The 23,897-nt window shown below is 47.4% G+C and overlaps 2 protein-coding genes across 2 annotated transcripts in view; one reads left to right on the forward strand and one right to left on the reverse strand.

The window, feature by feature from the left end:
• Window positions 1–1,134: 1,134 nt before the first annotated feature.
• urod (uroporphyrinogen decarboxylase) lies at window positions 1,135–6,711 on the forward strand. Its single transcript, XM_076294902.1, has 10 exons — window positions 1,135–1,297; window positions 2,125–2,237; window positions 2,421–2,500; window positions 2,689–2,751; window positions 3,013–3,210; window positions 3,712–3,873; window positions 4,469–4,606; window positions 5,188–5,288; window positions 5,503–5,569; window positions 6,120–6,711. The coding sequence occupies exons 1-10, from the start codon at window positions 1,275–1,277 to the stop codon at window positions 6,282–6,284; spliced, it is 1,110 nt and encodes a 369-aa protein (XP_076151017.1). The 5' UTR covers window positions 1,135–1,274; the 3' UTR covers window positions 6,285–6,711.
• Window positions 6,712–10,041: 3,330 nt separating this feature from the next.
• Window positions 10,042–23,897, reverse strand: part of zswim5 (zinc finger, SWIM-type containing 5) — a 46,382-nt gene continuing 32,526 nt past the window's right edge. The window contains exons 4-14 of the mRNA XM_076294903.1: window positions 23,168–23,318; window positions 21,644–21,820; window positions 20,927–21,103; window positions 20,216–20,362; window positions 19,521–19,658; window positions 17,155–17,412; window positions 15,767–15,902; window positions 15,268–15,419; window positions 14,867–15,030; window positions 14,602–14,683; window positions 10,042–14,185 (exon numbers count right to left, since the gene is read on the reverse strand). Coding sequence (XP_076151018.1) covers window positions 13,323–14,185; window positions 14,602–14,683; window positions 14,867–15,030; window positions 15,268–15,419; window positions 15,767–15,902; window positions 17,155–17,412; window positions 19,521–19,658; window positions 20,216–20,362; window positions 20,927–21,103; window positions 21,644–21,820; window positions 23,168–23,318 — 2,445 coding nt within the window. The 3' untranslated portion in view covers window positions 10,042–13,322. The remainder of the gene's footprint in view (window positions 14,186–14,601; window positions 14,684–14,866; window positions 15,031–15,267; window positions 15,420–15,766; window positions 15,903–17,154; window positions 17,413–19,520; window positions 19,659–20,215; window positions 20,363–20,926; window positions 21,104–21,643; window positions 21,821–23,167; window positions 23,319–23,897) is intronic.

Consider the following 23,897-nt stretch of genomic DNA (forward strand, 5'->3'; position numbering starts at 1 on the left):
GTTATCACATCATACAAATGGCAAGGCATTTCACTGGCATTATGGATGTGACAAAAAGTAAATTTTCCGTGGAATTGCCCATTGCCAGATTCCAGACAATCCCACTTACACAGATATGAATATATATTCCTAGTGACATTAATGCAAAAATATGAAGAAAAATCATTCTTTCCCAGATACAAGTAGCCCAAACTGTCCTGAAAAAGGAAGATTTAGCATAGATGGCCATTACAATCACCAAGATAACTATCTTAGATTAACTAGCTGAACAACACCACTTCTGCATAATTTCATGGAGTACTGAAATGTATACTTTATTTGACCATATCTGAAGTGAAATTGTTGGCAAGTGGTTGGGAACTTATTGCAGTATCATCATAACTATGGCTTAGGCTACAGCACAATACCATCCATAGATAAAAAAAAAATAAAAATAAGCAAGCCTAACCTCTGAATTGTGTTTCAAAACTCCATTTTAGCATTTTTAAAAACGTTAAAATATACAACATTTTCTTGCGGGGAAGCATGTCCCCCGGACCCCAGGATACAGAACATCAGAGGAACGCGGGTTCAACAAAACATGTTTCTATTTATTTGTTTGGTAAGGCTTACAACTTATGTAAATCAGTGGTTCATCTTTAGAATTTCAGTGGTCCTTGTAGATCCCTTTGGTAGGCTAGGCTACCCTAACTAACTCAACACTGGTCCCAACACTGAGAACCACATAGGCTATGAAATGGTATATATTTTTTTATCTTTTATTTTTTGCTGTACTGTAATGATGCTGAATGAGTCAAACAAAACAGCTGTGTAGCCTACGTGGCAAAATGTTGGTTGGCCCCACCAAATCTCACTCCAAGGTTTTTTGTTGGTAGCTCTGTATTACACACTGTGTGAGAGGGGCAAAGGTTTCAACCATCTGAAGACAGCTTGTAAGAATATGCAAATGCATAATGTAGTAGGCCCATTTAATTTCCCTCAGTCAAGGCAGTCTGTCTGTCTGTCATCAATTTAATTAGCTAGATATTGTAGCCTAGTGGTTGATTAAGGCCTGCAAAAGGCCTGGCGCTAGACAGAGAATTTTTTTTTTTAAACCCCGCCCTCTTATTCAATTCGTGTCATGTGAGCTTTCGAAGATGGCCGCGCCCGGAGAGGTTAGTGTCGTGAGAGGATAGGTTCATCCTTATGCCCATTCAAGTTGCGAAAAGGCAGCAGGAAGGTGCCTTCACTTTGGAACATTGGCAATTCTGTGTGGACATTACAACCAGTTCCCAATGGTCATGAATAATCATATTCTGTGAGTTATTTTCTGTGTCCATTTCATGAAACTGCACAGGTAACGTTGTATAGCTTGTTAGTGAATTAAAAACATTGTGTAGGCTATCACATATACCTAGAAACATTTAGCATTTAGAATGGCAAACACTTGTGACAACTTGTGTCATTAGACCGTTGATGGTTTGTCGTTTTAGGATAATTTACGATAGCTAGAATACGTCACGGAGCTAGGAAGTAATTTTTGATTTTGCCATGCTAGTCAGCTTGCTAGCAAAAGGTAGCAGCTATCAATGTTGTGAAACAAGTCAGTTAGGTAACGCTGCGTTGTTTCCTCTTACCATAGCATAATTGAAGGATTACAGTTTCATCCCGTTCAACAGTTCAATGATGAATGAAAGATCGTTGTTTCATCGCATTTACAGCAGTGCATAAACTAGCAAGTTTACAGTGGCGTTTACAGTCATGTTACATATTAGGCTATATGTAACATGTATCACAGCATGGGATATTAATCTGAAGTGCTATCCAACCAATTTGTTACATGGATGTGATGCTCATTTGTCATATAGCTATCATAACTGCCTTATTATCTTGAACTCAAACTACAGAAGCAGGGTGAGCCGTTAGTCTGTTGTAGGACACTACCAGCAAGCTTATCTTTGATGTTCACTCGCAGCCAACAAGAGGACTGCCTTGATAAAGAAAAGGGAGGGGTAATTTAATTTTAACAGAAATAACTAAAGGCGGTCATCCCAGGAAGGAAGGGCTCTGGTCTCAGTTGATGTTGCCACCACCACATCTTGTTTGAATTTAACGTTGAAGTGTTTAATATGGTTTCTTCCACAGACCCAAAGATTTTCCTGAATTGAAGAATGACACATTTCTGCGTGCCACGCGTGGTGAGGAGATTGACCATGTCCCTGTCTGGTGCATGAGGCAAGCTGGCCGTTACTTACCAGGTAAGGCCAGCAGGTTCCTCTCATTTGTCAAATGAAGTCTAGCTAGCAGCTGGACTAGTGTCAGGATTTGAAATCACATCATCATCATCACGATAGCAGTTAGGCCTGTAGGAATTGTGTTGGCAAAACAGTGGATCAGAATGCATCATCATGCGTGTGCTACTTTATTTCCTCACGGTGCAGAGTTTAGGGAGTCTCGGGCTGGAAAAGACTTCTTTGAGACATGCCGTTCACCTGAGGCTTGCTGTGAGCTCACACTGCAGGTAAAGACAGCATTAAATTAATTATTTCACTGTGGGACTTGACAGGATTTTGTTTGATGCTCTTTGACTTAGTTGATATAGCAAGCCACCCTAAACACAAGAGTCATGGGCTCCAAATGGTTGCCTGTTTGTCTGTAGTTTGATGAACGTAATACCTGTTTGATCTAATACCTGTTTTCTGCTTTCAGCCTCTCAGACGTTTCCCATTTGATGCTGCCATCATTTTCTCCGACATCCTAGTTATTCCCCAGGTAAGGAACGATGGAGTCATCTGACCCCCCTATTAGTCATTGTTAACCAGTTGAGCATGCACTGGGCTCAAAGCTGTGTGACACACATTACCCAGTGCCTCACAAGTGTAACACGTTTTCCTGAATGGGTGCACAACAAAACTAGACACTCGCAATTTACAATGTGTACCATATGTGTCTAACTGACTTTCCTGTTTGTGTGTATGTGTATGTGTATGTATATGTGTGTGTGTGTGTGTGTTTGCACATGGATGCTTCCAGGCTCTGGGTATGGATGTTCAGATGGTCCCAGGCAAAGGACCTACCTTCCCAGATCCCCTGAAAGAGCCGGACGACCTCCAGACACTGAGGAGCAAGGTGGACGTGCCAGCGGAGCTCGGCTACGTCTTCAAGGCCATCACACTCACGCGCCACCGCCTGGAGGGCAAGGTGCCACTCATCGGCTTCACTGGAGCTCCGGTAAGTCTCCAATCTCACCATCCTACATTTACAGACATCAGACAACATGTCACTTTGGACCATTTCATAATGACATTTATTCATTTTATTCATTAGTTGGCTATTCCCAACAAGAAACTGAGAAAAGACAATGAACAGAATGAAATAAAACGAACTAAGCCTATATTGTCCATATCTCGCTCAGATACAGTTAGAGCGATTGAATCAAAAACTGTGATACAGGCTATAGAGTATAAAGCAATGATACAGGCTATAGAGTATAAAGCAGGAGTGCAGTAGCTGAGTTTGGAGTAGTGCTGTTAAAGGGCAACGGTGGAGGTATATGGTGCAGGTGTTGAGTATTTAAGCAGCAATAGTAGTTGTCGTAGCTGAGTTTGGAAAACTGTTTGAGGAGATGAACCTAAACTGAACTGAACCTAAAAGCCTGAGGGTCTGAATCGGAGAGCAATTCAATTGATATGCGTCCACGTGCTGCGCCTCTGTGTGTTTGTGCCTGCGCAGTGGACCCTGATGGCGTACATGATTGAGGGCGGAGGCTCCACCACCCACTCCAAAGCCAAGCGCTGGCTCTACCGCCACCCCGAGGCCAGCCATCGGCTCCTCAAGCAGCTCACGGACGTCATCGTGGAGTACCTGGTGGGACAGGTGGCTGCAGGGGCACAGGTAAGCGGATGGAGGATGGGGAACGGGTGGACCTATCCAACAGCAACAATGTGTTCAAATTTGCAAACAGTTTTCTGTTTGCCTTGAGTTTTTCCGAGAATGTTTGCGAAAACTCGCAAACAATTTCAAGAGGTAGTTCTCTGCAAACATTTTGGGAGTTGGGCGGAGAGTTAACAGTAACATGGAATGTTTACACAAAATCGTTCAAATGTATCTGTTCAAACAAACCTTTGCCTCTGATCTTCAATAATAGATCTTCAATAATATTACAGTGTTGCATTTTGGGGAATTGTCATAGTTGTTGACAGTTATAGTGCATATCTAACATGCTAATATGTGTCATGCCACCAAATCATTATGTCAGTAGCCATTATGACCATTATTGATAATGCCAGTGCTGTGTCTACACATTTTAACATCATGACATGTTTTTAAGACTTAATTACATTATCTAGGTTGTGGAGAGTTTAGATATTACAGATATTACTGTGCTTAAGATTTAAACAATTTAATACATGTTTGAGAGCTATTTGATGTATTCTAACCAGCTTGTCACCAGCCCGATTCCTAAGCATTGTGTTGTGCATGGCTTTAGGCGTTGCAGGTGTTTGAGTCCCATGCGGGTTGCCTGGGGCCAGTGGAGTTTGGGGAGTTTGCCCTGCCGTACCTCCGAGACATCTCCAAGAGGGTGAAGGAGCGCCTGGAGGACTCTGGCCTGGAGAAAGTGCCCATGGTAGGACATGTCATGGTCAAAGTGTTTACCTATAAAAACTGAGTAACGACTTTTCTATTCTATTCTAGATCTATTTTACGAATGACAAAAAGTGTGAAGGACAGCGAGTCCCACAATGCTGTGCTGCGCATGTGTTCCGTTTCTGGAGCACAATGTCTGACCAATTTTGTGGCTTTCATACCGGTAAAAGTAACGGTGAAATGAGGTTGTCGAAAATGATGGGGGCTAAACCAGACACTTTATTAGCCTAAAAGGACAAGCAGAACTTAGTCATTTTATTTCCTACCAGCAGATGGCAGTACATGCATACTGTTTGTGTGAAAAGTTTTACATAATTGTCTTGGCAACAATTATCTCTCCACAGCACATTTGCTCAGTCATGCAGTCAAACATTTGCTTTGCTGTTGGCTTCATTTATGGCCCCATTCACTGTCTCCATTCTCTATGTGGCATAATATAATCATAAATGGACTCTCTCACCCAGTTCTTTGATAAGAGTTCTTTTGGTGTGCTGTCACTGCAGACCTTTTCCCCAAACCTACGCCTATTTGCTCACTCTTTCACGTCTCCACCCGCTTTAGATTGTGTTTGCGAAGGATGGACATTACGCCTTAGAGGATCTATCCGTGTCTCATTACGAGGTTGTGGGTCTGGATTGGACCATTGACCCTCGATCAGCACGGTAAGATCCACCAACCCCCTCCCCCCATGATTCCTAACTGTAATGGATGTGGCCTCTCTCGGACTCCTGGGCCGGCGTCTGGCGGTGAGCGATGGGCTCATTCTCCCCTTGGGGCAGTGATGAACACACTCCATCGCTGCCTCATTGTTTCTCATTGTGTCTGCGCTGGGCGGCAGCTTCAGCTCATGACCATTTCCTGTCTCTCTGTGCGCAGGGTGAGGACTGACGGTAAAGTGAGTCTCCAAGGCAACATGGACCCCTGCGCCCTCTACGCCTCCAAGGTAAGGAGTAGTGTTGTCACCGTGGAAAATGCGACAACATCTGGATTATTCTAGCACAGTGTTAAGAAGTAATGAGCACCGTGAGTCAAAAACATGGGGGGGGGGGGGGGTGTACATAATCAGAGCAGCTGATTTATTTTCCTGTCCTGGGGAAAGAGCAGAAGGCCCTCTGAATCAGATCCATCCTCTCATGACTGCAGTTTGAATCACCCCACGTCAAAGTTATAGGGATTTGAATACTGGATTCCTGGAAGTTGGTAGGCCCCTAGTGGCCAATTGTGTAATGTCTCACCACTAAAACATTACAGTTGCCGCTCGTTGTGGCAGATGTCTCGGGTTTTGTTCCCTGTGCTTACTCATAAGTCTAGACATTTATACTATACACTGGCAGGCCAACATGGCAGTCATCATAGTCCTCTCCTCATGAAGCGTTTGTGGGTTACCTCTAATGAGAACAGGACGCTGGGGTTTCATGACCCATCTGAATGTGATCGCACTGCTGCGCTGGTGCCGTCATGAGTCAGGCTAAACGGTCTCCTCTGTGTCCCAGGAGCGCATAGCGGAGATCGTGAGGAAGATGCTGGAAGGGTTCGGCACGCGAGGCTACATCGCCAACCTGGGCCACGGACTCTACCCCGACATGGACCCGGAGAGCGTGGGCGCCTTCGTGGACGCTGTCCACAGCCACTCCCGCCAGCTCCTCAAACTCAAGTGAACGCCTGCCTACAGTCCAACCAATACCCTTCACAGTCAGTCAGTCACGAGGTCAATGAGTTCACACGACAGCTCCATACCAGGCTATATAGTGTAGAGATACCCAAGGCTAGCATGCTAAATGCTAGTCTAGCTTGACAGCTATATAGTGTAGAGATACCCAAGGCTAGCATGCTAAATGCTAGTCTAGCTTGACAGCCTTAATATGTAATCAGCATTTTGTGCCATGGCTGTGAGCCGGGAAGAGGAGGATAAGAACTGTTTAACAGGAGGTCGGAAATGCATTGTTTTTCAATGGTTCATTGTTTGACTATGACTTTTGTTTGACTATTAACTATGAATATGTTACGGCACTAAGATATGTGATCATGTTTGTGTGTATATAATGCTGGATGATTTCTAATTGCAAATAAAGAGCTGTTATTTTATGGATGTCTGTTTGATTTAGAGTAGAAAATACATTTGATTGATGAAGATAAGCTGTAATCTTCCTTCCTTATCGGGATTTTGTGTTGAGGAAAAAGGCCGAAAAAAACTATTTTGAAATGAGAATGAAAGCTTAATGATTAAAGAGCTTTATAACATGCTTTAAGATGACATTTTCAGAATGATTATTCCCATTTCTGTCTTTCCTTCAGAGGAATTCAAAGATATTAATCCCAACTGGTGTTTTTCCCCAAGGCATTAAGCATCCTAGATAAATAAATCTCAAAATCCAGTTGTTTTTGTATTTTTTCTCTTTCTAGTAGGGATTTCATAATTCCACACAAACACTCATGACGTGGAATTACAGATGGTGGTAGTTGACCAGTGGGCTGGTTTTAGGCCTACTTAAAGCCCTCTGCTGTTGATTGGTTTGAGTTTTCTAGTAGCAGTCCTTTAAACACTTGGAACACCAATATTTTAATTCCGGAGAGACCGTGGTTCAGTCCCTCTTTAACCTGGTACTTTTGGACTTATTCGAGGTGACTGCTCGCTTTAATTGTTATTCTCCTGGCTGTGTTATTGTCCTATAGTCCCCATGTCTTTTTTAAAGGACTGACCAAAAAGCAGTGAGCAGGCAACATCAAAGCCCCCCCCCTTCTCTCCTTTCTGCCTGTCTTTCTCTTTCTGTCTTTTAATCTCTCTCCTTCTCTATCAGTCTGTTTCTGTCTTTCTCTCTCTCTCTCTCTATCTTTCTCTGCCCCCTCTATCTCCGTTCTCTCTCTCTGCAGCTGTTCCTCTCTCTCTCTAATTTGTCTAGGCGCAGGACTCCGTGGTCACCCTTCAGGGTCGGGCTGGTGTGTCCACTGTGCTGAGGGAGATGCTGTAAGCCTCTGGAAAGAAAATGCTGTAATCAATTTGCTGATTAGTGTGGCGTTCTCCCCCTCCTACCCATAAGCCTCTGTCAATCTGGGCCTGTTTGCCTGCGCTGGGCCCACAGCTGCGCTGATGAAGGGTTGGGGGCGGGGGCTGGGGCCTCATGCGTTCTTAGAGCGCTACGCACTGTGCTACCTCAAGGGTCTGTGGGGCATTATTTTTAATTGCAACAATGAATCTACACGGAGAGAAGAAAGAAATAAGCCCTGAATTCCCCAAGGCCTCCTTAAAATAAGGTGTGTGTGTGTGTGTGTGTGTGTGTACATGAGAAGGGGGTTCAAGCTCAATCTTTCAGCAGATCACCAGCCCTGAAAATCCAATCTGCTGGCCAAGACAGCCGGCTGTACATCATTTGTCAGGCGCGGGCATCATCAGCGCTCTATCAGATGGGAGTGGACGAGGAGGGCCTCGGTCCGTGATTGATTGGAAATACTAACAGGCTCTGATGGAGGAGAGCCCCAGCCAGACCCAGGACTTACATTAGGAGTTAATGGATCTAAGAAAGAAAAGAAAAAAATGATAATACTAAAAATGCGTCAAAGGAATAAGGGCACCCTGTGCTGAGCTGGAGTACAGATAAGCCCAGCTGGCACCAGTCAGATGACACCATCTATGTGTGGATATTTGGATATCTGTTTTTTTTTAGAGATGATACAGCAAGTGAACACCTGCAGACACCAAATGAAATAACATCTTTCCAACAAGCTGTCCTTATTTCAGCCATACAGATAGGAGGCATCCGATTCCATTAAAGGATTGAGGAGATCAACCTTCTGCAATCAAGACTTCTCATACAGTATATGACAGACGTGTCTTTGAAGTCACATAGTTATTTTTTTAGTCACTTAAAATAGATCTCCTGCAGATTGCCCCAGTCATTATCAGTGTTGTTCGTGTTAATCTTGAGAATTTCACTGTCCAAAAATAAAAGAGAATATATAGAACTGATCTCTCCAGGACACACAGTGGTTCACTTACTTCACTGTATGCTTTAGTAGAGTAGGCAGTGCATCAACACCCTGCCCCCCACTCTTCAAAGCCTTGCCGGCATCCTGTGCTCCACTGTTCACCTATCCTCTCCGCACTCAGCCCCGCTCTACCTTCCCAATTACACCGGCCTGCTCGGGGAGCCACCGTGGCAGAACAAAGCTCCTCAAATGAGCTCCCAGTAGAGCGGCAGATCTGACAGCCCAGGCAGCGTGCCTGCCATGCCTGCTTCAGAGGGGGGAGCTGGGCTGAGCCGGGCCAAGGTAGGCGTGAGGGTGTGAGGGAGCAGAAGACAGCAGGGTGAGGGACCTCGGGGTGGGGGGGTTTGGCTAGGCCAGGCCGAGGCATCCCTTAGCCCATGGGTTTGAGAGGACTCCAGCGTGCAAGATGAGAATCTGTCAGCTGATGTTGGAGAGCCAGGGTCAACAATCTGCTGCACTACATACGCACACCTTATATCTTTTGACTGCGCCATGCCATACACCTCCCCCACTAGTCCTCTACTCTCCATCTGACAGCTGCTATAGACATAGAGCAAGGTGCGAAAGCCAATTACTCCACTGTCTCTTGCCTCATGTCACTGCAGTTCTATCACCCCACTGTGGTGGGAAGCACACTTTCTCCTCCTCACTAGCAGAGCTGCTACACTACACCAGTCACACTCCAGCAGATGCCAGCCATCATCAGCCGGCTCACACATGCTCACTCAACCAACCGCTCGTTCACGCGCCCTCCCCCCACCCCCTCCATCTACATCTCTCAGTGTGTTAGAGAGATGGCCTCCACCCCCTCAGAACAGACGTGATGGGGGGGGGGGGGGGGGGTGGGGGGGAGAGAGGAATAGCTGCTAAACTGAGTCTACTCAGCAAATGATGTGGTTTCCTAAAGCACCAGCTACTCTCCCATCTGCTCCCACTGTCTGGGGCTGCCATTGTGAATGGCCCCTCTGCTCTGGAGCAGCCATTTTGCTCTGAGAAATGAGAACATGTTACTTTAATAGCTTGTTCTACTAGAAAAGAAAGTGTATTATTATGTGAGGTGATGGAGTGTCGGGAGAATTTCTTGACGGAGTGATTGGGGCAGCCGTGGCTTACTGGTTAGGAAACCAGACTGGTGAAGGGTGGCTGGTTCGTACCCTGAACGGTAGGAAAAATGTGTGTTCTCTAACCATGGATGGGTCAAACACAGAGGAAGAATTTCCCTTGTTAAGATTGATAGCATCTGCTTCTTATCGAAAGCTTTGAGGAAGCAAAGATCCTCACAGAAAGGATCCTGACAGAAACATCCTGACAGAAACTCAGTGTTGTCAATTCATAAATGACCTAGAACTAGATGTATGTAAAAGACTTATTTTTATAAGTAAAACTATTAAAAATCTGAAGTTGAAAATTACTTTCATCTGGAAGGCAATGACGTGTTTCACACTTTATTCATAGAAAAGCACTGAAATTCCAACACAAATCATATAAAATGGTAGTAGCATTACATAAATAGTAATAAATTTTTGTTTATAGACATTAGCTCAAGAGGTTGCACAAACAAAAAGTGTTGATGAACTATACTTTTGTGGCAACAAATACTGGATACCTTTTTTTCTTACAATTCAGTAGCACAAAGAGGCGACAAACACTTTCCCTTAAATAAACAGTAAAAAAATAATAAAATTAAAAACAAACAAAATTGAAACAGTAGATGAACTAGTGAACAATCTCTACCAGCGATTATTATGCTTTCCTTCTAAAAAGTCTAGGGACGGGTTTAAACACTGGTACAGTTAACACATAGAGACACTCAGAGTATGGGAGTAGGGACTGAGGAAAGCCAAAGGAGGTTTTTTCATTTATTTTTTTGTTGTTTTTAGTTTTATTTGCAATGGCATAGGACCGTCTAATTCCACTACGAGACAAAAAAAAAGTTTTTTTTTGTATATAACAGGCAACACTAGCTCATCCTGCAGTAATGCTTAGTGAAAAAAGGCAAGTAATCCCTTGGTCTGCTCAGGTCATTCTCCCACTTGCAGGTGAGATTGGGTGGTGATAGTGGCAAATGATGCTTATTACAGGTCCGATGGAAGAGGCTGCGCACTGCTAGCCTGTCAGGAGGGTAGCTATTCACGGGAAGAACTAGAAGAGGTTAACATAACCAAACCAAGCAAGTACTAAAACCCAAAGCAGAACTAAGAAAAAGACAAAGGATGACTTGGGCATGTCTAGTCAAAGGTGAGTCCTTAAAAGAGGTTGAGAGGAGGCTCGGTCTGAGTCTACTTAGTGGTTCACTCCAGAGTAACCTCTCCTTGCCCCTACAAAAGAGGCAATAAAATCAAAAAATCAAACCCCTCTTTTCCTTTGCTAAGCATCGACCATCGAGTTGGGAAGAAAAAATTTAACGCATCTCACCACAGGGAAGGGCGATGGCGGGCCAACATAGGGCCAAAGGCGATGTTTCTCCATCGCTACAGTCTTAAAAACACACTTTGGTGCTTTGAGAGAATACAATAAGGCTTAAAGTTTGAAGAACTTGTGTGTCAATCTATTGAAGGCAAAGGCCAGCTGCGGTTCGCACAACATGCAGATACTTGTTAGCTGGGAACCGGCTGTATTTGTCTGTCTGTGTCTGTCAAACATTTGGGAAAAATAAACATCCCAGTCTTTCAGTTGGGCTGGGAACCACTCAAGTGACTAGTATGTGTGAGTGTGTGTCAGGGAGAGGGGTACCATTACGTGGTCTGCATAGTCTGTTCATGTCTTCTCAATCGTCCTCCTATCTTCAATCTCTTGCAAAACATGTTGCAAAACAGATACAAATGATAACAAATCAAATCAAAAGTACACAGGAGCACCTGAGAAATTTTAAAAGTCTTTCCTCTCTCCTCTTGCTGTTGTCACATTCCCAGCCCACAAAAAATTCAAGTATCTGAAAAAAAACAAACACAAAACCAACCGAAAAAAAAAAAAAAAAAAAAAACATACAGTCATCATAAATAATTATAACTTTACAATTTTCTTGAATTGACACTTTCATATTTACAATATCTTAAATGCTTCTGCTACTACGTTTTGTTTCTTTAAGTGATTCCCTGAGAACGGAGTTGAGCATCTCTTTTCACGTTTAACCTTTCCTTTTGTTTCGTTTCTTTTCTTTTCCTTTCTTTATTTTGACTCCACTCCTCCCATGTTCCTTCAGCTGCACGCTGTCGAGTGCGCTCTAAGTGTTCACACTGGGGCACTTTGCGGAGGGGGGGCCATCATGGAATGTGGAAGATAGAACACAATCATTAACCCCACCCCCCAGAAAATAATCACAAACAAAAAAAAAAGTTTGCCAATTGGGTCAAATTTCCAAGACACTGCGTCTTCAGTCAATTATTTTTGTATGTGTGACAATGAAGTGGGATTTTTTTTACTGACCACAGGAGCAAAGCCTGTTGATTGAGCTAGAGTAAAGGACTTGAAGACCAAATTCACTGCCACTGATGACACTCAAATCCAAGCATGTTTCCTGTTTGCTGCGCCGTAAATGCGAGGTGAAATCTGATAAACAAGGCTTTGGGTGGCTACTCAATCACAAGGTTAAGACGTGCTTGTGCACACCCCCCCCTTGCTCCTTGCTCTTGCTCCTCTCCCAGATGTCCTTACAACAGTGGAACACAAGTAGCATGAGGTGAAAAAAGCAGAAATAGAACTCCTCCCTTCTCCCCCACATTCATGTGAAGGTCAACTGAATGCAGGACCAATAGCTGGTAGTCCACTAAACCAAAATTCACCCCCTCACTCCCCCCCCCCCAGCCTTCACATATCTGGAGTATATGTGCAGATTGAGGGATGGGCCTAACGTCACCATTAACTCTGACTATCTGCCATTTTGTTCACCTCTGTGTAGTACAAAAATAGCTGCTGCTTCTTGCAAGGGAGATGTGACTTAAGCCCATATGAAGATATACAGAGACGTAGGGTGAGGTGAGGGTAGTGCTTGGGTAGCTTAGCTGAGGCTAATCAAAAGCAGGGGGCGCCATCTGAGGGGTATCTGGGCGCTGAGCGTTTATGGAATGCCCCTTCCCCCATCACCCGCTCCAGTCCTCCTTACTGCGAGAAGACTCCTTTTTCACACAGACAAATTAAAGCTGAGTCTTGGAATACGGTCGAGGTATTAACACTGGCATAAGTGAGTGGTTGATTGAAGGAATGACAATCTGCATTTTGTATTTTCTGAGTATTCAAGCTTCTGCAGAAAAGAAAAATGAAACACATCCCCTGACCCCGTCTAGGGAGAGATTCCCCTGGCTCAAAGTATGCCCCACGTTATCATTTGGTTTTATCTTTATGTGCCACTTTTACTTTTGTTCAAACCACAATATGCTTTTCTTACTAAATTAAGCAAAAAATACTCCTCCATTCTTTTGTGTTTCCACTTATCTTCCACAGGTTCTACCTGGTAGAATAACTTAATGAAGAGCGATTACTCTCTCTCTCTCACACACACGCACACTCAAAATCTCACGCGCACGTACACAAACGCACACAATTCACAAAACAAATTAAAAATCAAAACGGATAAAATCTAAAAAAAAAAAAAGAAATTCACCAAAAATGACAAAACAAGATAAGAGAAAAGATAAATGGATTTAAATAAATGACAATAACAATGACAACAACAACAATGCCAAAAACCCAGTTCCTTATGAAAGCCCTTCCCCTCAGCCGAAGCGTTCGCGCACCAGCAGCATGAGCTTCTTCTTGCCCTTGTAGATCTGCTTGAGGTTGTCTATGAACTGGGCGAACTGGATGTGTCCGTCCTGCGCCAGGAGGAAGGTCTCGCGCGCCTTGCTGAGGAACTCGATGAACTCGCCGTAGTGGCGCGGGCTGATGTGCGTGAGGCGCGAGTGCGTGGTGTTGATGTACGCGCTGATGGTGGCGTCCAGCAGCTGCCGCAGCGGCGCCTTGTCCGTCGACATGAGCTTGCCCGAGTTGCGGCGGCCGGGGATGCCGGCCAGGCCCGGCGCAGTCATGGTGCACCGCCGCAGGATGTCCGAGAGCACGGTGGCGCAGTGCACGCTCTTGACCACCAGCGGGATGATGGTGGCCAGCTCGTTCTTGCCCAGCGAGTGGCTGAGGGCGCACGCCCACAGCACGTCGTTGATGGCCGGGTGTGTGTCCTGGTTGTACGCCAGGTTGAGGTGCGCCATGGCCAGCGAGGCCAGCTTGAAGGCTCGCAGCGGGTAGCCGCGGTGCTCCATGTAGCGCGCGATGGTGAACAGCTGCGAGTAGGTCATGCCGGTGGACGCGGCGTCGATGACGATCTGGTAGGCCGTCTCGAAGGCCACGTGGTCCTTCTCGCAGAGCGTGAGCGCCGACAGCGCGCAGTTCTGCGGGTCCTTCATGGCACACTGCAGCGCCAGCGTGCGGGCACAGCTGGCCAGCTCCTCGCGTTGCGGGTAGTCCAGGCTCAGCCGCAGCACCGTGTTGTGCGACATGACGGTGGCCGCCACGATGCTGGTGGCCTCGGTCGGAGTGAAGAGCGTGTACCAGCCCTGCAGGATGCTGACCAGTGCGCGCAGGCCTGACCAGAGACAGAGAGAGAGGGGAACACCATGAGCACAACAAAAGCGATTTCTAACAGCCGCAATGTGTCCTGCATGTGACACCACTGGGAGGAGCTCTATTATTAGCACCTATTACATGATGTGGTTTCAACCAAACACAGCCCTCACTAATTCTATTTCACTTTGTCCACATCTAGTACAGCCTTTAGGGCAACAAGGGGTCACTCATTACTTTGGAATGTTATGAGAGGAAAAGAGGAAAGCCCAGGAAAAGAGACCGGAGTGTGGAGAACCTGTATACTCAGGACACTAGCCTGAATCCTAACACACAGCTCTCTCTGGGGGCCAAATATGGTTTGTTGTAGGAAAGTGATTCATAGGTTGATCAATGCAGTGCAAAGGTTTACTGAAGTGAACTGTGACAGATACTGACCGACTTCCGTGGCACAGGTGACCAGCCAGCGCACCATCTCTCTGCGTCTCCAGTTCAGCGTGGACAGGGTCATCCTCATCACCTACAAACACACACACACGCAGAACCGAAACACAACAGACCATTAGAGCTAGCATTCACACAGGTAGACATATACACCAGAGGGAGAGGGGGGGGGGTTGGGGTGGGGGCAGAGAGCTAGCGTTAGCACTGACATTAGCATTGGGGATGGGGGTGCGGGGGGTAGAAGGAGCGGTCACCCTACCTGGAGGCCGAGCTCTAAGGCCACGTTGAGGAGGGTGATGTCTGGAGGGCTGTCGGCTGGCGTGGCGATCTTGAAGGCGTCCTGGGCCAGTTTGAAGATGAGGGATGGGGAGTGGATGTTCTTCTGAATCGCCTCGAGTACCGTCCGCAGCCGCAGCATGTCACCTGGACACACACACACACACACACACACACACCAAGGGTCAAGAGGGAAAACACCACACACAGAACACAACCTACTGCACTACAGTGCCTTGTGCCAATACTAGTATGAATAACACCCCAGCAAGTCAGAGTCAAAGATCAAAGCTGAAAGACTGCAATGTGTGAGCTTGTGAAATGTTTCTTGTAAATGTGTGTTTGTCCTAGTGTGTGTGTGTGTGTGTGTGTGTGTGTGTTTACCTTTTGCTGCAGTGAGCATGGTGGAGGCCACTTCACACTGTTGAGACTCCAGGTGTCCGAGGGTGAACCAGCGAGGGTAGCGACTAGGCACAATAGAGATGCCATGGTGACCGACATCGCCTGATGGAGCTGAGGACTCCAACACAGGCAGCCTGCATGTACACACAAGCACACACACATCAGTCTCCTTCTCACAATTACCCAATAGCCCTCTCTACTGCAAAACCAGATTGTTAGTCTGAAAGGACCAAACCCATAAATACAACACCCCTCACTCACACAAACACACACACCCACATAATATATATTATACATATACAGACAGCATGTCATGTTTGGCCACATGCAGGCAGATCCAACAGACCCTTCCCTCCAATGCAGAAAGGCATCAGACAGATTCCCACAGAGTCGGGAACACAGGGCCGTACACTCAGTCCCATAAACACACAGTAAAATATTCCCCTCTGATCAGAGGGAGAGGACAGAGGGTGGGGCTCACCTCATAGCGCGCAGGCCCACTTTATAGGCCAGGTCCGCATCGTGGGGCAGGAGAGCGGTGAACAGGTATTTGGCAAAGGTGTGCATGGGCACACTCTCCCGGTGGATGACCTCGCCCATGCCACTGAAAGGACCACCTGAATACACACACACACAAAGAGAGAGAGAGAGAGAATGAACATGAGTACCACTCAAGTAGGTTTCAACCTTCTCACCATTCAATTCACCTTCCCTGAATACTGCATTAAATGCATAAACAATGTTTGTGTATAGTATTATATAAAGTGGATCAAAGACTCTTTAAAATTACTTTTAATCGATTGATTGGATGGAAGTGAAAACACAAGCCCAAAGTCTCATGACACATCCACTCTGAAAACGGTGTGATTCCATAGCCTGATCCAATAGAGTCAAGAATGAGAGAGAGAGAGAGAGGAAGAGAGAGAGGAAGAGAGAGAGGAAGAGAGACAGAGACAGACAGAGAGAGAGAGAGAGAGAGAGAGAGAGAGAGGGGGATAGATAGAGAGAAAGAGATAGAGAGAGAGAGACAGAGAGAGACAAACTGTTCTAGTGGAGCCGAGAGGACTCCAAATGACCCTCACATGGCAGTAAAGAAATGAGCCCATAATAGCTGCTTGAGAGAGAGGAGAGGACACAGGCCAGGGCCTCCAGTGGGGCCTTCACATGAAAATAGAACAGCCTCCCCAGAAGAGGGACAGATGTTTGGGAAGTTTGGGAAGCACAACAACAGCATAGTGAGTGACAGACAAAGAGAGGGGGAGAGAGAGAGAGACAGAAAGAGAGATACGCATAAGACAGAGGAGAGAGAGAGAGAGAGAGAGAGAGAGAGAGAGAGAGAGAGAGAGAGAGAGAGAGAGAGAGAGAGAGAGAGAGAGAGAGGCCCAGTTAGTGGGTGGGCTGGGGTTGAGCATGGGGTGGGGTTAGGGCAATGGGGAGGCCAGAGTATGTCTCACATCCATCACACACACACACACACACACAGAGAGAGAGACAGAGAGACAGAGAGAGAGAGAGAGAGACTCAGGAATATTGTGGATGGGAAGTATAAAGGAGGAGGGTGGGAGGGTTAAACAGGAGAAGGAACAGAGTGATGAGGGCGGCAGAAGAAAGAATGAATGAAAGAGGAAGAATAAGTAGGATGGAGGAATGCAACTCTATAAGCGCCCAGCTCAGGCAGAGTACAGAGGGAGTAAAGACAAAAGCATGCCAAGCATCAGGGTTCCACAGGCAGACTGACCGGGAGGAACCCACACCACACTGTCCCACTGGAGAGGTGGTCAGTGAAAGTCCACACCAGGTGGAGGCCTCTCCTCAAGTAACTCTGTGTGACTGAGCCGAGGTGAGCGAGCGTCCGGCTGACGTGCGTACCTTCCAGTAGCAGGATGGCCTGCTTGCGCAGCGTCTGCACCAGCAGCTCGTCCAGCACCAGCTCCTGCAGCTTGACGATGATCTGCTCCTCGTTGCGGCACACCTTGTCCTGGGCGTAGAGGCCCTCGGGCATCAGCCGCTGCTGTCCCATGCCCATCAGTGCCACCTCCAGCGCCAGCGCCAGGTACGACTCGCTGCCGTCAGGACAGCCCCACACTGACACGTGCTGGTACACCGGCGGCTTGGGCTCGCCAGAGTCTGCCAAGGCAAAGACAGAGGAAACGGTCACACACACACACACACACACATATATATATACACACACAGAGATACACACACACACACACAAACACGCAAAACACAGGCATATTCACACAAACAAACAATCAAATAACTCAGTGGCATTACAATTGATCTGCAGTTTGGACAGAGTAAATGATGTTGTTTGGGAGTGAACTGGTTCATTTGTGCGTTGGCCTTGTTAGGAGAGGGTGAGAGAGAAGGCAGGTGAGAGAGAGAGGGAGACAGTCAAAGAAAAGCGTCAGTGTGTTCATTGGCTCTGTATATTTATGAGGCTAAGGTACATCCCGCAGGGCTTCCCACGGATGCTTATCTACTGAATGATGTCATTAAACTGGGCCTGAACACTGAGAGCCACTCTGGGTGTCCATGGAGACTGGCATCCATTACTATGAAGTCCAAGAGTGGGACCTCCCGACTGGCTAGAGGTCTCTTTGAATTGCGCTCCATCCTGAGGAGCAGGCCAGGAGCATGAGGAGAAACGGACGGAAACAACCGGAAAGAGGCAGACAAAAACAGCACCATCTGTGGCCCGTGGCACGCACTGAGCACACCAAATCCCCAGGCAACTGATCCCCTCGCGCCAATCCTGTTTATTACAGGCGGGGGGGGGGGGGGGTTGCCCAATCACAACCACCCCATCAGCAGATGAAAGATCGAAAAATACACACAACAACAACAAGCACAGCAGCAACAACAACAACATTGGGCGGGCCGGATCTGTCTCCACTGCCAGCTTAGGTCTCTCTTCGGAGGAGCGCAGTGGTAGCATATGCCTTTATGAGAGCGTTCAAGCAAGTGGGTGCAGAACTGGAGATCCCTTTGTAGGGATGAGAGCAGCTACAGGTGGCCAGTGGACCTCGATGATCAATGGTGTAACGAGTCCTTTTGATGCACTGCAGCGTTCTGGACCATCTGCAAGGCAACAGAGCTGGCCGCTCTTCATGCCAGATCGATTTGGATCAGAGTTATTCTGTGACAGGCCAGTCTCCAAACAGGCCGCAGAATTCCTTACACACACACACACACGCACACACACACACACACACACACACACACACACGGCGTCCTTCGTCCTCTGTTTTCCGTTTCGTCTCTCTCTGTGCCTGAACTGGGACACGTGGGAAGCTATGTTCATGTTCATGTTCATGTTCATGTTGTTGTTGTTGTTATTGCTGTTGGGGCTGCTCTCCCCTGCTGTGTTGGGTGCCATCATCTGGTTGCTGTGACTGGCTGTTCTCTCTTTTGTGCTGTGACCTCAGGACCCTGCCATTGGATGAGAAACTCTATGTGCCCACCCACAACAACCCCCTCAGCACACCAGCTGTTCCCAGCTGTGTCAGGGTCAAAGAAAGAAGCTGAACCACTCTCACACACTCACTCACAAAAACAACGTCCAGGCATAAACCAAACAGAAGAGACATAAAACACATACACACACACCCTATCTGTCCCATCTCTTTCGCACTCGGTTACAGCCGCACACACACACACACACACACACACACACACACACACACACAGAAACCCAATTCATTGTACCACTCGCTCGTATTGTCCCTGTGTACAAAGGCCTCCCTGTGGGCTCTTCACAATAGCGCTACAATGCCCATCTCCTTATTTGGCCTGGCTGTCGAGGGGACACATGGAATGCAAAGGCTGATTGATTTTATACATTTACACCCCTGTGGGTGCAGCCCGACCTTTTCCACTTCAATAGTACCCCCCCACCCTCCCCTCCTGCCTCCGTGCTCTTTCCACTGCTCTGCCACTGGGCCCTTTTGTGTGGACGGAGCGGAGGGGCACCTCATTGCCACGGCCTGAATGACTTTCTGAGCGCCATGCTAGCTTTCTGCTAATGTGCCTTTATAGAGTTAACACAGGTAGGGCTGCCTTTAAACGGTCAGTGTACTGTGTGTTATGAGCAAATAAATGTGTGTGTTAACAGAGAGGCGCCAGATAGCTTGTGTGCCAACAAGCAGTGTATTGCCTAAGGCCCACAGGCAACGGCAGCGTTTTCTCAAATCAAATGGGAATGTGCAGGTAGGTTGGCGTCTATACTCTACCTCCTGTATCCATGGCGTTGTCATCCTCCACTCGACAGGTCTCTGTGAGAGTGGCAAAAAGGCAGCCAATGGGGTCCAAGGGATGGCCGACCCACCCCTCAAGATTTGTAGTTGTGGTCATTCCTCTCTGGAGGAGCTCTGTAGGTGGAAAGAAAAGGAAAGAAAGAAAGAAAGAAAGAAAGAAAGAAAGAACCTTTATAACTCTCCTCAACACAATCTCCACAATGAGAACAGGGCACTGAGCAACATTGGCCAGCCACAGTCCGTGTTTGTTTCCAGTGGAAGGCAGTCCTGAGATACATCAGATTCCAGTGCAGTTGGAAACACACAATGCCCTCAGCATGCCACACGACTGCATTCCACAAACCCTAAAGTAATTACGCACAACCTGCCACGGCTCCTCATCCACTCCCAGAGACATCAAAAGAATGCAGCGCTGCAGTCGCACTAGAAAAGGGCTCTTGTTATAGCGCAGATAAGGCCAGTTTCTTTGGCTTTGGACTGCCCAACAATGAGTCCATTGTGGGAACATGGTGGTTATAGGTTTTATGCCAATTTGCTTAGATAAGACTTATGTGGTAAGTGTTTCTGTCTGTGTGTGTCTGTGTGTGTGTGTGTGTGTGTGTCTGTGTGTGTGTGTGTGTGTGTGTGTGTGTATATGTGTGAGTGCATGTGTGAGTGTGTGTGTGTGTTACCTTTTTTCTGGTGCTTGTAAATGTCCAGCTGTCGATGCTGCTGTAGCCGCAAGGTGTTGATGATGGCCACGGCCAGGCGCAGGGCTTCCCGTGGGTAACCATGAGAACGTAGAGCGTCCACTCGTGCGCAGGCGGTCGGCACATGATCTGGAACAGAACCGCGGCTCATGACGATCACAGCCACCCAAACAACTCCATCCTTCTGTATTTAATCTGGCCCTAGCCTAAATCTTCCCCAGCAAGCTTAACATTATGCAAATGTGGTGCAAGGCCTCCATTTAAGCTCTTGGAGGAATTTAAAGGCTTATGGCTAATTATGGGGAGACCCTTTCTGGGAAGGAGACGCTGCCTTCTAGTGAAGTCAAACAGTCAACTGTGCTTCATCACAAGCATGGCATCTCCTTTCCAGTCAAATCATCCATGCCGTTATGGAGCAGTGGTCTCTCCGTCTGAGCACTAAGCACGGCCCTAGTGAGCTTTAGCTCCTCGCTGCGCAATCCTCTCCCAGTTAAACGCCTTTTTATATCGTTTGTAAAGTGCCAATGACATGCGTAGGACGTAGCCAGCCATGGATAATGCTTACATCCATCCCCCTGTACTCCCCAACTGGAATCCGTAGTCATTCTAAGTGTTTATTGCTTATTATTATTATTTTATTATTATTATGTACATGTGGGCATGCGCATGGTGGAGTGAGAGTGCAGGTCTTACCCAGCCAGAGTGGCAGGCCCTGGGGGTTAAAGAGCAAGCTCTCGCCCTCTCTCTGGTAGGCCGGAGACATGTAGAAGTCACTGCTGATGATGCGCTGCAGGTGACTGTCCTGCCAGTGCAGGTCGCATGCTTCGATGGCCCGAGTGAAAACTGTACGCCGTGGCCGCCCCAAAGAGTCTACTGAGGGAGAGAAAGAAAGAGAAAGAGAGAGAGAAAGAGAGAGGGAGAGAGAGAGAGAGAGAGAGAGAGAGTTCAGTCTGGCAGGTGAACAAATCGTAAAAAGATCTCCTTAAGACTGACTTTGCACTGAGGATTGGAAGAGCATTAAGTCAACCATTGATCGCCTTTGAACCTGGCTCTGGTGTTTGGGTGAAGGCAATGGGCTTGAGATCTTTATAGAGGAAGAGGGTTTAGCGTATGCTGCAGTGAAGTCAACCGCAGGCCAAGACTGGGAATATGATAGAGATGTTAAGGGAAGGGAAGAGGCACAGTGCGTTGGGTGTTTAAAAAAACACCACTGCGCCCATCTGCTGAGCCTGTGGCCCGCTAACAGAGTTACGTGGGGATTGAGGGTTTAAGCGTGAGGGTGTGGATGCGAAGACTGTAACAGAGTTACGTGGGGATTGAGGGTTTAAGCGTGAGGGTGTGGATGTGGAGACTAACAGTGTTACGTGGGGATTGAGGGTTTAAGCGTGAGGGTGTGGATGCGGAGCTGACCTTGGGCCAGGTTGCTCTGCGGCAGGGCATTGGTGATGTTGGGCAGCTCGCTGCCGTAGTTGCCATCCTCCAGAGGGCAGATGTCCATGTCGCTCCACTTCTTCAGCTGCTTGAGCCAGCCGCCCTTCTCCTCGCTCTTGCAATGGGGGTTCAGCACGATGCACACCCACAATGCACCTGGGCGGACGACACGTGTGGTTAGTACACATACACATCATATCATCATAACAATCAATCGTCTTAACAATCAAACATCATCATAACAACCAAGTGTCCCCGGAAGAGGCTGAAATAGAACACTTTTGTTCAAGTGGGAGGACTACATTCATATCTTTGCACAACAATAAACTACTACTTCTCAAGTGGGCTGAGAGGCATCAAGGTTTTAATTAACTAAACCTTAACAGATTCATTGAGGCTATATATGTTGGTCTACTTGAAGTGTGGCGATAAATGTGTTATTTTTTCCTGGACTGGCCCCCCTCTCTGACGGGCACATGTTGACCAGCGCGGCTGTCACTGACCAGGCTAGTGGCCATGACGTCAGTGCTTCCCAAACAGAGTGCATTTGGGCAGAGAGTGAGATTTGGCAGGTGCTGCTTGGCTCACGCAGCCTTGTATAACTGGCAGTGGCGCTCCGCACATCTCTGTAGCTAGGTAACAGATGGTCCGGCCGGTGTTCTCTCCCCCTCTCTACCTCTCTCTCGCTCTCTCTCTCTCTGTCTGTCACATCCAGTCCAGTGGAGCAACACTCATTGGCTGTAGGGCTAATCAATGTGGCAGGGGGTCTCACAACTTCAACCAATCAGCAAGCTGGGATTGCTTCGACTACAGCTGACTGTGGCTTGTTTTCAGTAGACTGCTGCTAGGAGAGGAGCGTCCCTTCCTGGGCAAATGAAAGCTAATGCCAGTGATGATGGAGTGCCTGCTCAGTCGGCCTCTCACACCGAGGTTTGGTCTCGGCGGAGCTGACCAGAGAGGCAGCCGAAGGCTTAGCTTTCAAACGAGCCTCCCAAGGATGCGCTCCCATCGACTGCTTTAAATGGCCCCCGGATCAATAGCGATGAGCTTGAAAAGCCCATTGATCCGGGGGCCCTTTCATGCCGGTTCCGGGCCCTTTCTCCCAGCGCAGCGTGGTCCGCTGGGGCCCCGATGGCTGCAATCACTGAGGGGGTTCAGGAGGTTAGGCCACGTCCACTGCTGGGAGATTACCCATCCAGTCCAGCCCAGACACCAGCAAAGCTCCCACACTAAACGTGTGCACAAGGCCAAAGCTATTGAACCGCTGCACAGTTCCAGGTAGTGGTGATAATATCCCCCCGGTTCAATTAGACAGTGCTTAGAGTCCTGGAATGAGGCGATTAACCTGAACACCAGACCACATTATGTCCATGAAATGGATGGACATTGATGGCTGACGAATATGAAGACACATTTTGCACTTTCACGCGTATTCGTTCAAAACCTTTTCTTGTTGGCTATTTGTTGGACAGACAGTATCCCATGGTGCTACTGTTAACTCACCCAGCTCGTCCCAGAGCTGCCGACACTTGTCCGTCATCCCTGTGCCCTGCTGTCTCCATAGCGACAGACGAGGGTCAGCCATGAACTGCTCGGTGATCAGGGTCAACATGCGAGCACCGTTAGAGTCGCGCATCCGCAGCATCTCCCGCACCTGGACACAAATACACACACAGGCTTCAAAAACAAACCTTCCTGCATTTACAGATCCAAACAAAGGGCTGGGGATTTGGCGCACACACACACACATACACACACACACACACACACACACACACAGCTGAGCTTTCACAGTGCAAGGTAATATAGCAACTGAACAAGTGGGATGAAGGCTAGGGTGTCACTATTCATCATTCTCCTGGGGCAAGGCGAAAGCAGTGACAGGCTAATCTAGAGGCCCAATGCAGACTCAGCCAGCAGAACTAATGATCTAATTCCAGCATAGCCAGATTACAATACTTTAGACTGCAATTAGGCACCAAGGCAAAGAGCGCGGCCAATGCACATATATATATATATATATATATATATACGGCTGGAATTTCCTATGCAGAAGATGAAGATATGGGAAGCGCTGAAACCTGGCTGTCACGCTGGAGATAGAAAATGAGAGGCGGCGTGACATTTAATTAAAACACATTGATTTAAATGGGCCTCCCAGGACTGCATGGTCTCATAATTCATCAGGATGGAACCTTTGGTATTGAGCATTTCTTTGACATGTGTGCAGTGC

The sequence above is a fragment of the Alosa pseudoharengus genome, unplaced genomic scaffold, assembly GCF_046254945.1.
Source record: "Alosa pseudoharengus isolate Yale_2024_CS ecotype anadromous, Long Island Sound unplaced genomic scaffold, YU_APseudo_1.1 YU_APseudo_1.1_scf_2, whole genome shotgun sequence".
NCBI classification, from domain to species: Eukaryota; Metazoa; Chordata; class Actinopteri; order Clupeiformes; family Clupeidae; genus Alosa; species Alosa pseudoharengus.